The sequence below is a fragment of the Delphinapterus leucas genome, chromosome 15, assembly GCF_059928025.1.
Source record: "Delphinapterus leucas isolate spDelLeu-1000000601 "Yukka" chromosome 15, BTC_Dleu_Yukka2, whole genome shotgun sequence".
Taxonomy (NCBI): domain Eukaryota; kingdom Metazoa; phylum Chordata; class Mammalia; order Artiodactyla; family Monodontidae; genus Delphinapterus; species Delphinapterus leucas.
The window spans coordinates 51,095,588-51,108,423 of record NC_143143.1 but is presented as its reverse complement, the minus strand read 5'-3'; the positions used below and the strand labels follow the sequence as shown (position 1 = coordinate 51,108,423).

Below are 12,836 nucleotides of genomic sequence, written 5' to 3'. Positions count from 1 at the left end.
ATGCAAAAATGCCAATTACAGTCTCTGTTCGCCATCTATGAAAACAATGGCATTTGCTATCAAAATTGACACCTTCTTCTCCCTTTAGTTTTGCAAGCTAACTAAATTTAATACGTGATTTAAAGAGTCTTTTTACACATCATTTGACCTCTGGTATGGAAGATAAATGCAATTGACATGAAATTAAATAGGAATCAATTTAGCAAATTGTTGGGGTTTTTGAGCATTTGCCTCTTTCAATGAAACTTTGGAAACAATGTGTTGTTCATTCCAACATTTAACAAAGGAAAGGTATGGAGAGGAAAGTTAAGATTGGTTCTATAGCCATGAGAAACACCTGCAAAGGATGGGAGCGATGATGCTGATAGAGTATCTCCAGGGAGTGCCAGGAGATACCTGATCTGGAGTCTCTGGCCTTATGTCTCAGTGGAGAGTGAAGGGAGATCTAGGTTAAGTTCTTTCTGTCCCATCTGCCCATGAGTATCATGGCCTCAGTTTTCTCCTCTTTAGAATAGAGGTTCTTTTTTTTTTGTACCTCAGTGAGTGTGGCTGAAAGATTTATACGTTCTCTGGACCCACATAGAACCCATTTATATGCATGCCTGGCCCACCATACCATGTGGCCTTACCCCTGATATTTTCCCAAGCCCAACAGAGTTTTCCCTTGGTTATAGTCATACATTTACACTTTTCTGCTAGGGTCTCAAATATCTATTTTCAGAAAGACTGCTTCATTACTTACCTCTTTATCAATATCCTGAGTATCATAATTAAGTCCACATGGCATGTGATTTAAGTGAAGGGAGGAGTGGCTTGGCAGAAAATCTAGTACTTTGCAGTGGTGGGAGGTGATGTGATTTTTGTTGCATCCCCTGTTGCTGTGTGACCTTGAGCAAGGAACTGTATTCCTAGGCCTCAGTTTCCCTGCTTGTAAGATGGTGGGGTTCATGCAGTCATTCAGCTAGTATTTCTGTCGCCTGCTTTCAATCCTTATAGGCACAGCCAAGCACTGTGCTAGGTGCTGGGGATTCAAAATGAAATAAGGCGGTTGTAATCTACTGAAGGAGAAAGACCTATGACTCAGTAGTGCCTTGGTGGTGTGATAAATGTTATGATAGAGGTGTGTCTTATTATGTATAAGTTCCTCCCAGGTCCTAAAAGTCTATGAAATTACCACTGACACATCTAAAAAGCATAGCTTCACCATTTCACATATGACAGAAATGTTAAAGTCTGTCATCATCAAGTATGGGTGAGAATGTGGCGCCAAAGGCATTCTTATCAACTATGCTGAGTGTGTAAATGGGTACAAACAACCACCTTGATGAATATTTTGTCAATAATAAAGTGGAAAATATGCCTCTCCTACAGCCCAGCCTCTTTACTTCCAAGTATGTACCCTAGAGAATGTCCCATGTCTTTCCCGAGTCTGGTGTCAGAGTGGCCCTGCTCAGTCCTCAGATCTCTGCTCCTTCTATCCTCACTCCTTGAATGAGCTCATCCAGGTCAATGGCTTTAAGTTTCTTCTATAAACACATGACTTTCAGATTAAACTCTCCACTCCTAATCTGTCTCTTAAACTACAGACCTGTATAGTAGACCTCTCCATTTGGATGCTGAGTGGACATTTCAAATATATATATATATATATATATATATATATATATATATATATATATATACACACACACATAATATGTTTTGATTGTCCCCATCCACAGCCTAGAAAATGGTACCATGACTCACCCAGCTTTTCATGCCAAAACTCTTGGAATCATCCTTGACTTGTTTATTCTTTCACATCATCTCTGATCCATCAACAAAACCTGCAAGATCTATCCTGAAAATAAATCACTTCTCACCGTCTCCACACTTACTGGACTATCGGATCCTACATCATCTCTCCCTAGATGAGGCCAGCTGACTTCTAGCTAGTCTTCTTCTTTCCTCAATGCCCTACGATTTATGTACCACACAGCAGCCATAGTAAACCTTTTAAAATCAAATCTAATTATGTTCTTCCACTCTTCAAAATGCTCCAAAGACTTCCCAGCACACTCAGAATAAGATCCAAAGTACTTAGTGAAGACTAAAGTCCAACCGATGTAGATTTGGATTTGGATTCTTCATTTCTAGCTACTTTCCCCTCCATCACATGGTCTCTGCACTTGCTGACCTTTCTGTCTAGGATGGGGCAGCCCCAGGGGTGCATGGGGCTTGCTCCCCATGCATGAATGTGACCTCGTCAGAAGGACTTTTGCTGGCCACATAGCAAACACAGCATCCTGGTCATTCTTGATTGCTTTCCTACCCTGATTTCTGTTTCCTTCTAGCATTTTCATAACATTATATTTATTTTTTAATTTATTTGTTCTCTCACCCATAGTATATGAGTTTCATGAAGGTAGGGCTTGTCTGTTTCTTCTATCCTGCATCTATCACAGTGCCTGGGAAAGTATAAATGTATGTGTCCAAGGAGATAGACACACAAATTTTTACTGCAGTTTGTTTAGTTATAAATAGAAATGACCTAAATATCCATCAACAGAATGATGGATAATGAATTGTGGTATATTCACATATGGACTACTTTACACTCTACACACTGCATACTTCTACTATACATTACTCAGTGAAAAATAAATGAACAAGAGCTATTTATATTAACTAGATAAGTCACAAGAAAACAGAAAAAATGGCAAGCTGCAAATGCAAATAATGGGGTAACTTTTATATAAATTTTAAAATAGTCAAAACTACCTACTTTTTGGATAAATGCATATAAAGTTACAGAACCACTTTGGGAATGTTAAACACAAAAACTAGATTATTGGCTGTCTACCTAGGAATAAAAAGATGGAATTGAATGGAGTTGAGGTGGGGCACACAGGGTGCTTCATGGGCATCTGTAATTATGCATTTCTCTAAAAAATGTAAAGCAAATAAAGGAAAAGGTTAAGATCTAACAAGGCTGTGGTATAGCTGTTTATCCTGCTATTATCTGTACTTTTCTGTAAGCTTGAAACCAGCTTGTAACTTGGAAATGCTTAAGTAAATGCAGGAAGCTGAAGCTGTTGATGGTTGACAGGGTAGGAGAAGATGCAGAAATATTGACACCGGCCCTGTCCCATGTCACAAAGGTGTGACTGAGATGATGAGTGGTGGCTCTTGGGATCACGTTTCAATGACCACTGAATACTCATCTCACTGGTCCCATATCCTATTTTTTAGATGAAATAGGAAAATGGAATTATTTGAATCCAGAGAGGCCACTCATCCCTTCTCCAATCTGGCTCCTGGTGCTGCACTTTTGAACTTAGGGAACTGATTGTTTTGCCATCATGGATGTGAAAGCAGATGCCTCCTATTTGTGGAAAGCATTAGATTACTTATGCAACGCGGGTACTTCGTTCAAGTTCTGAAAGACGAAAGTTCTTGGGAAAGAGACTATGAAGAAGTTTTTACTCCTCCTGTTTAAGTTGCCTCAAATGTCATAAATAAAACATGAGATGTGTATCTTCAGAGCCATAAGTCTACCATGATATTCCTTTTCCCCCCAGGCCAAATATCAAGTGATGGGTTTTGCAGATACCTGATGTCAGATGAAAATGCCCCAGTCTTCCTAGATCGCCTAGAGCTTTACCAAGAAATGGACCACCCTCTGGCTCACTACTTCATCAGCTCTTCCCACAACACCTATCTCACTGGCAGACAGTTTGGTGGGAAGTCTTCAGTAGAAATGTACAGACAGGTCCTCCTGGCTGGTTGCAGGTCAGAAACTCAAGACACTGTTTCTTCTTTGGATTTGATGCTCTTCAATTGAATTTAGTTTTCTCTGAAAAATAGGAAGTAGCATTCAGAGTGAAAAGGACATTTGTCTTTCTCTTTAATGGATTACGATGGCCATTTAACCTTGAGAAAGGAAAATTGGTATCTGTTCCAGAAGGTCTAGAGTCCTCCTATGGGTCAAAAGATGTTTTTCTTTTACTGTAAATTTAAAATATTCCCCCAACATTACCAAAAAGATAGCATATTTTAAGAAGTTATGCTAAGTTTCCTGTTGGTCATAGACACTTGCAAATTTAGCTTTACTTAATGTTCAAAGTTCTAAAATTTCATTCTCAGATCATAAAGATTATTTTAAATGGCTTTAATTTTACAGAAATTGGAAAATATTTGAGGTTTAAAATATGGTAAAAATGCAGAAAGTGAAAAATGAGAAATGTAGTTACATTATGATTGGTTTCTTGATTGTCGATGACCAATACTTAATTTTTCAACTCACTATTTTCTGTGTGTATGGAAATATGTTAAAGGACTTTAACTACATCACTACATCTGTTTCTGAATGCTTAAATATGAGTCACTGAAACAATGAGAACATTTTAATTTATGGCCAGAGTAACATCATCCCACCTACAAAATTTTTACAGTATTCTTTAACATCCTATAAAACCCAGCCCATATCTAAATTTTCCCAGTTGTCCTCAAATTGTCCTTTATTACAGCTTTGTCACAACTAGGATTTCATCCAGAACCTCACTGCTTGTTACATCTCTTTTCTCTCTTAATCTCCGACAGTCCCTTTTTGATGACACCAATCTGGTGCAATTTTAACCTGCATCCTCCAAAAAATAATCGTGTTACTTCCTTCATTCCATTTTCTACTTCTATAGAAAACAAATTATTCTGATGTCTTTTCATTTGTACACACACTATTTTATTGTAAAGGTTTAATATTGGTAAATAACAATGTTCCTAGATGTGTTGAACTTGACTGTTGGGATGGAAAAGGTGAGGACCAAGAACCAATAATAACTCATGGAAAAGCAATGTGCACAGATATACTTTTTAAGGTAAGTGTTTCTTTTTTTTTATTGAAGTATAGTTGATTTACAATGTTGTATTCATTTCTGCTGTACAGCAAAGTGATCAGTTATACATATATATACATATTCTTTTTCATATTCTTTTGTATTATGGTTTATTATAGGATATTAAATATAGTTCCCTATGCCATACAGTAGGACCTTGTTGTTTATTTTATATATAGTAGTTTATATCTGCTAGTTCCAACCTCCTAATTTATCCCTTCCCACCCCCTTTCCCCTTTGGTAACTGTTAGGAACAGACTCACAGACATAGAAAAACTGTTTCATAAATAAGTTCATTTGTGTCATATTTTAGATTCCACATATAAGTGATATCATATGGTATTTGTCTTGCTCTTTCTGACCTACTTCATTCAGTATAATAATCTCTAGGTCCATCCATGTTGCTGCAAGTGGTGTGATTTCATTCTTTTTTATGGCTGAGTAGTATTCCATTGTGTATATATGTACCACATCTTCTTTATCCATTTCTCTGTCGATGGACATTTAGGTTGCTTCCACGTCTTGGTTATTGTTAATAGTGCTGCTATGAACATTGGGGTGTATGTATCTTTTTGAATTGGAATTTTTTCCAGATATATACCCAGGAGTGATATTGCTGGATAATATGGTAGCTCTATTTTTAGCTTTTTAAGGGAACTCCATACTGTTTTCCATAGTGACTGCACCAATTTACATTCCCAACCACAGTGTAGGAGGGTTCCAAGGTAAGTTTTAAAATTACCTCACCATTGCCTTTTCCAAACTATTGTGGAAACAGAGTGGAGAAAACAAATTATTCATCTTCTCAGGCATCTTACCTTTATATTCCGTTCTTCCAGTTTTTCAGAGAAAGTCAAGAAAAATGTTTTCTCTACTTAATATTTCCTTCATGCTACTTTTTCTGCTTTCAAATGGTGACGGTGCCATATAATGAGATTTCTCTGGCAGAACCTCCCTTGTTCCACTTACTTTAAAAACAGTCTTTCATTTTCTTATCTATTTTTGTGCTTACTTACTTTGCATTTTTTCTGAAGGGCTTTCAAAGTGGAATAAAAAGATAAATAGAATACAGGAAATAAAATAGATTATAAATAGTGCCTATATGGGTAAGAAAGTAAGATAGTGAGATTAGAGTTTTATGAATGCTTGTCAAGAAATCCTATAAACTTTCAAGCCATACCACAAATTGGGCTCCAGACTTCTTTGAATTCAGTGCAAGGAGAGAAACATGATAATTCACAGGATTTGTAAAATACATACAGAGTAGTTAGTCCAGGGAAGCACAGTTATTCCTCAGTACTGACACCAGATAGAAGTCGCCCCCCCATAAGATCCTCACAGAATGTAATCTACACTTTTATAAATTGGATTTCAGTCATGGCCTTTTGGTGATCTCTATGTACAATTTGAAGGTTGGTTTCTTAGCAAGTTCCTCAATATGCTCCAGTGATGTCCTGCCAAAAGACAAGTGAAAAAATGAAATTCTGTGGTTGGACAATATGTCAAGTACGTCAACCTCTGTCAGTTTCATATAACTCAGGAGAGTTATTTCAGCCTCTGGATCAATGGTTCTCAACTCTGCCAACATGTGGAAAATCACTGGGGTTGTTTTGTTTTGTTTTTTAATAGATTTATTTATTTTATTTACTTATTTTTGGCTGCATTGGGTCTTCGTTGCTACATGCAGGCTTTCTCTAGTTGCAGCGAGTGGGGGCTACTCTTTGTTGCGGTGCACAGGCTTCTCATTGCGGTGGCTTCTCTTGTTGCGGAGCACAAGCTCTAGGCACGTGGGCTTCAGTAGTTGTGGCTCACAGGCTCTAGAGCACAGGCTCAGTAGTTGCGGTGCATGGGCGTAGCTGCTCTGTGGCATGTGGGATCTTCCCGGACCAGGGATTGAATCTGTGTCTCCTGCATTGGCAGGCAGGTTCTTAAGCACTCTGCCACCAGTGAAGTCCCACTGGGAGTGTTTTTAAAAACAGACAGCTAGACCCTAGACCCGTGACCCTCCATGCATATCACTTCTCTTAGCCAAGATGTTGGTGAGTTTTGAACATCAATCAATTCAAGATTACATTTCCTGAGAAGTACCAAGAGTATGTTCAAGTGGGAAGCCATGAGTTTGCATAGTCACCAAACTGACAGCAAGGGTTGACATCTTTTTTCATAGAATTAAGGAGCCTAATAGGGAAGCTGAAGCTCAAAAGGAAGTTTTTCCCTCTCAGCTTGGAGGTGAGCAAAGAAGAAACCATGGGCAGAGCCAAGATTCTCCTAAAGGAGTAATTCTAGGTCAACTCAAGTGGATAATCAAGGTCACTTGGGAAGTGACTCAAGGCATTTTTGCCTGAGAAGAAACTTCAAGCAAGAATAACTAAAGGACCACCTGAGCCATAAGAATGCTCAGTAAAATACTCCAAGATTGTCTAGCCTAGGCCATTATTCTTTCCAATGGACTTCCCTAGACAGCTATTGTCAAATATTTTCCCAACTAACAGAATGATGGGACTTGCCCCATGGTTAACTACCAGGGTGATACAAAACAAGGGATATTGCAAATGTCACATCAATTCACAGGAGTCTTCATTGAATTAATGAAATGTAGCCCAACTCTGGTGCCAAAAGGCAGAGGAAAGTCAATAAAAGCTTCTAACAGGCCTGAGGTTTTTACCAACACATTCCTCCTCGAGATGAGAGGGGAAGGAGAGGGGTCTGCTGTGAAAATCTCTGTGCAGAAATCTCACCTGCTCCTCAGTGAGAAAGGTGAGCTCTGAACCCATCTTGGCAGATTATCAAGCAAGGAACTGCACTGCCATTTAGGTGAAATGTCTTGTCAGTTACTAGCACCCTAATTTTGGAGAAGTAAAAGTAGCTTTGAAAAAAAGTGTCATTAACCATGAACTGTGCCTGGGTCTAACCACAGGGGACTCAGTCTGTAGCAGTAAATGGGATCTCCAGGTCTTAATTGCCAAAAATGACTTTCTGAAAAGCTCAAATTAATAGTCTCCAATCGGTTTCAGGTAACTTAATTTTTTTTCTCTCCTCTCTCATTAACACTCTTTATCTTTCAAGGATGTCATTCAAGCCATCAAGGAAACTGCATTTGTCACATCTGAATATCCTGTAATTCTCTCCTTTGAAAATCACTGCAGGTATAATGATTCATTCTACTCCAAGTCTCTAAGTGTTGTTTCCTAATCCCCATTCCCCACCCCTGCTCTACATCTTTTTGAATAACCGAATAGTTTCTTTTGTGAAGTGGTAAGTACACATAGTCTTATGGGGGAAAAAAAAAAGAGAAGAAACTCAAACCACTACCTCTCAACACTTCCAAAAAAGAAAAAAAAAAAATGTCATGTTAATGTGTTTTAGAAATGCTTCCTCTAAACAAAAGGTCAGAGAGCAGGACACCTTGCTCAATGTTCCATTGGGTTGGAAGACTTGGCAGTATGTTTGTAGTCAGACTTGATGAACTTGAAAGACACTTTTTACTCTGCTTACCAACTCTTAGTTTGGGGGAAGAATCGACTTCTTTTTAAACTACACCAGTTAACCCATTAGCATCAAGAGGACACTCAAACATTTTGCAGAGTGGGAGTTTTTAATCGCTAGGAATGGATGTTTCTTATTCTTATTCTGGACAGTTAATGGATGTTGGAATTTACAAATGTCAGTTCTTTCCCTCTAGCAAATATCAACAGTACAAGATGTCCAAATATTGCGAAGATCTATTTGGAGATCTCCTGTTGAAACAAGCCCTTGAATCACATCCAGTATGTATTTTTAGCAAACCATATTTCTAACATGAATGGATTTGTTTTGAAATTCATTTCTGAAGGGCCAAGTAGTTCTGGAGGACTAATGTTAAAGATCTTCATGTGTATTTCAATTCGTTGGTATGGGAAGCTTCCATTGTGCTTCAGAGGGGTGTGTAGAGAGAGGCACAAAGTAAACATCTGGCTCAGTTTTATTCAGAAGATCATGGGGTCTCTATGGCTTCTGAGACCTCTGTCCTAAAATTTCACAAAGTGCGCACTGGCCAGGAGTCTAGAGTTGGTGATCATTGTCAAGTTCAGTGACAGGTTAGAATCACCTGGGGGAACCGTGAAACATACCTCTGCCACAGCCCCACTCAGAGATTCTGAAATTGATTCGAGTTCAGCCAGATCCTAGTGTTTTTTAAGTGCTCTCCAGGTAAATCAAATGTGCAGCCAGGGTTCAGCACCCACGGGAGCCTGTTGCTATAGGAAGTTCCCTGGATCAAGTCACAGAAGCCGGAAGTTCAAGCTCCTAAGTCCAAAATAAACTCTTGGGCCATGTTATATGCACGATTTCGAGCTTCATTTTTACACCTACTAATTCCTTCATCAAACAAAGAATTTTTAACCTGTTCCCCATAGATAGGCTTTGTGGGGTCTGTGAACTCATTCTAACCGCATACAGTTTGCTGTTTTGTATACAGTCATTCCAGAGAGTTCATCAGATGTTTACCAGGATCCATAACCCCCAAGTGGTTAAGATCCACTCTCCCAAGATGTTGGGAGTAACAAGAAAGCTACTGGAGTGAAAGAAAGTATGAAACACTCTACAGTAGTGAAATATTCTGCCCCACTGTTGATGAGAAGCTGATAGGCCCAAACACGGTAGCCCGAAGCAGCAATAGAACATCACCATGACTAAAGAGGGAAGGTGCTCCGTGCTACCTGGGAACACATCAGGTAGTTTAACAGTGAGTTTTGCAGAAGTACATCTTTGGGAACTGAAAAAAGATATAGGAGGATATTTTCAGCCTGCTGAAGTTTGGCTGCAGGGGCCCCGTCCACATCCTGGCAGTGCTTCCTGCTTCCCTGCACACTGGCCTGATCTCCACCGCCAGCACCTGCAGCTGCTGCTGGGGGGACGCTCTGGTCCCTGGAGCTCTGCGCACACAGGAAAGTCAGTCCAGAAGTACCAGAGAATTACCAACCCCCACCCCGTGTTCCCTCATTCCTCAGGCGGGATGACTCCGGGCCCATGGTCCCCACTGTCCCCCCGAAGTTCCCCAGTGGGATCATGCTCCCGTCCACAGTGACAACTTGCCTGATAGCACACCCTTCATGGCTGCCTGTCTTCTTTTTCTCACTTTCCTACTCCTCTGCTGGAGTTCCCTGGAGCTGCCCCCCAGATAAATTACTGGTACTTTCCTCTTTGTTTCAGACTGATTCTAAGGGAACCTAAACTAAGAAACATGCCTGCTTTATTTTATTTTATTTTTTACCTAGGCCCTTTGTTTGTTTTATTTTCTTTGTTAGACTAAGGTGCTGGCTTTTACGGAACGATCTCTGCATTCTTTGTGATGTGCACATACATGTGAGATTATGGGAAGTATAGGCAATATAAATGAGATTAAGATCTGAACTACAGAACTTTCAGTCCTGGAAGGAGGGCACAGGGTACAAATGTAAAACCGTAACTAAAACAGATGGCCTTTAGTGTGGTGAATATTTATTGCCAATACCCAGGTGCAGAAGAGATCGCTTGGAGTGTACTGGTTACAGCAGGCTTCCCAAAAGGAGCAGAATTTCGGCAGAGGGTTTCATTTGAGTCAGGACTGACATAGGAAGGCACAGTGCCTTGCGTGTACAAATAGTATAAAAATTAGTTTGGAAAATGAGTGGGCACGTGGAAGGGTAGGTGGGTATATAGATGGATGGTGGGGGGATGGGGAATGGATGACTGGATACAACACAGTTCTGTGGATCAGAAGTAATCAAATAAAGGAACATCCCCTTTGCAGACATTAATCCAAGCCAATGAAACCATAGTAGAGGTCAGATTTCAATAATTAGGACCACTTCCTTCTTAATTCTCTTATTGAACCCACAAAGCCACAATCCCAAGCATTGAAGATGGATCACCCTACTGAGCAGACCAGCTCACTGTACAGCCCGACACCTGGGGGGGCTCAGGAGCCTCTTGACTTTGCCTGGGAGGGCACCTCTGACCCTAGCTGACCCCATCACCTCTTGTACTTTACCAGGTACTTAAAGGGGGCAAGGTCTGGGGTTGAGCTGGACCCCTTTCCCCAAGACCACTGTAGGTCAGACCCCACTCCCTGGGGAAGGTGGAGTAGCTCCGCAAAGCTCTAGAGACCCTGTGGATGCCAAATTTGCTGCCTTAGTGTAAGGCAAAGCTCAGGCTAGTTGGGGTTGCAGAATGAAAGTGTAAAACTGTGCAGACTGCCATCTAGTGGATGTTGGTTGGCCTTCTGCTCATTCTGGGCTGGGAATGAGAAGGGAGAAGTACAACCCTGTCGTGAATTCAGCCTTTTCTCTTTGTCTCTAGCTGGAACCAGGCAGACCTTTGCCATCCCCAAATGACCTCAAAAGAAAAATACTCATCAAAAATAAACGGCTGAAACCTGAGGTTGAAAAAAGTAAGTCAAATACACTCATCTATGGCAGAAGCGTACGTATCTTGCATGTTGAGACAATTCAGCTATCTAGAATGAAATATACTTTAACACCACGGATTGGGGGGAAAGCAGGTCTAGTGGTGATGTTCTATATACTGTGCAGAGCAAAGTTGCCACATTTTTATTCAAGTTTAGGTTCCACATCAACCCCTTCCTGCAGTGGGAAAACATATTCATATATTCATAGATCAGAATTTGGAGGAGTCCCAAGGAAAGATAAGAAGAAAGCAAAAGAAGCATTTTAGAATTTGTCAGATATAAGGAACTAGCACTTTATCATTTTATACACTCTAAAGCCTTCTTTAAAAGCTTCCCTTTGCACTTTTCCCTGTGATATATACATATCTAGGGATCCTAGGTAATATGCGAGTGTGAATGTGTGTGTGGTCGGGGGGGTGGGGGGAGATGATTTTACCTAGACATTGCCCCCACTGTGTTTTCCCAGAACATTTTCTTTGAAAATATTTTCTTCCAACAAATCTCTTAGTTCAGTGAATGAATAGCATCAAATATTGGTATGATTGCATTGTGGTTTTCCCCTTGGTTATTCTAAATTAAAAAATTTTAACTATTTTAGCTCCAGTTTATTTTTATTGCAAAAGCAATAATGCTATAGGAAAATGAAAACAGCAAAGAAAAATATAATAAAATAGCACTAAATTATATATTTTACACACATATACATGTATTAGAGACACATGTACACACGTACACTTTTAACATATACATGCATTTTTAACAAAACTGGGATCATGTTAAATATACTGATTTTTAGTCATTTTTAATTCAACCAATGAAGTATACTCATATCCAGGAGGATATAAATCTACATACTAATTTTAATTCTTATGTATAAAATTTTTTTTTGATTCTAGTGTATGAAACACTATACAGAATTTATTATGTGGCACATAGTGTAATTTAAACAGATCCAAGTTGATGGATTTTCATTGCTATGAGAACAACAATGGTAAACATGTTTGGCTGTTCATTTTGTACATTCATGCAGCCTTCTCCTTGGTACAATTAGAGTTGGTTGGCCAAAGCATGTACACATTTTATATCATATGTATCTTGTTATACTGACTTTCAGGAAAGTTGTACCAGTTTATACCCTCACTATGATATATGAAGAGTGTCTGTTTCCCAGCGATATTCTTTTTTTTTTGGCTGCATTGGGTCTTCGGTGTTGCGCTCGGGCTTTCTCTAGCTGCGGCGAGCAGGGGCTATTCTTCATTGCAGTGCGTGGGCTTCTCATTGCGGTGGCTTCTCTTGTCGAGGAGCACAGGCTCTAGGTGCGTGGGCTTCAGTAGTTGCAGCACGCGGGCTCAGTAGTTGTGGCGCACGGACCTAGCTGCTCCACGGCATGTGGGATCTTCCCGGACCAGGGCTCAAACCCGTGTCCCCTGCATTGGCAGGCAGATTCTTAACGATGGTGCCACCAGAGAAGCCCCCCAACAATGTTCTTAATGCTGGCTGTTAGACATCTTTTATATGTGTTCACAACTAATAAT

The 12,836-nt window shown here is 39.9% G+C and overlaps 1 protein-coding gene across 1 annotated transcript in view; it reads left to right on the top strand.

Annotated features, from left to right (window-relative positions):
* The window catches only part of PLCB4 (phospholipase C beta 4), a 158,661-nt gene that overhangs the window by 68,655 nt on the left and 77,170 nt on the right, over nucleotides 1–12,836 (top strand). Inside the window, exons 11-15 of the mRNA XM_022556478.2 lie at nucleotides 3,561–3,771; nucleotides 4,763–4,856; nucleotides 7,941–8,020; nucleotides 8,557–8,641; nucleotides 11,193–11,283. Of these exons, the coding sequence (XP_022412186.1) occupies nucleotides 3,561–3,771; nucleotides 4,763–4,856; nucleotides 7,941–8,020; nucleotides 8,557–8,641; nucleotides 11,193–11,283 (561 nt within the window). The remainder of the gene's footprint in view (nucleotides 1–3,560; nucleotides 3,772–4,762; nucleotides 4,857–7,940; nucleotides 8,021–8,556; nucleotides 8,642–11,192; nucleotides 11,284–12,836) is intronic.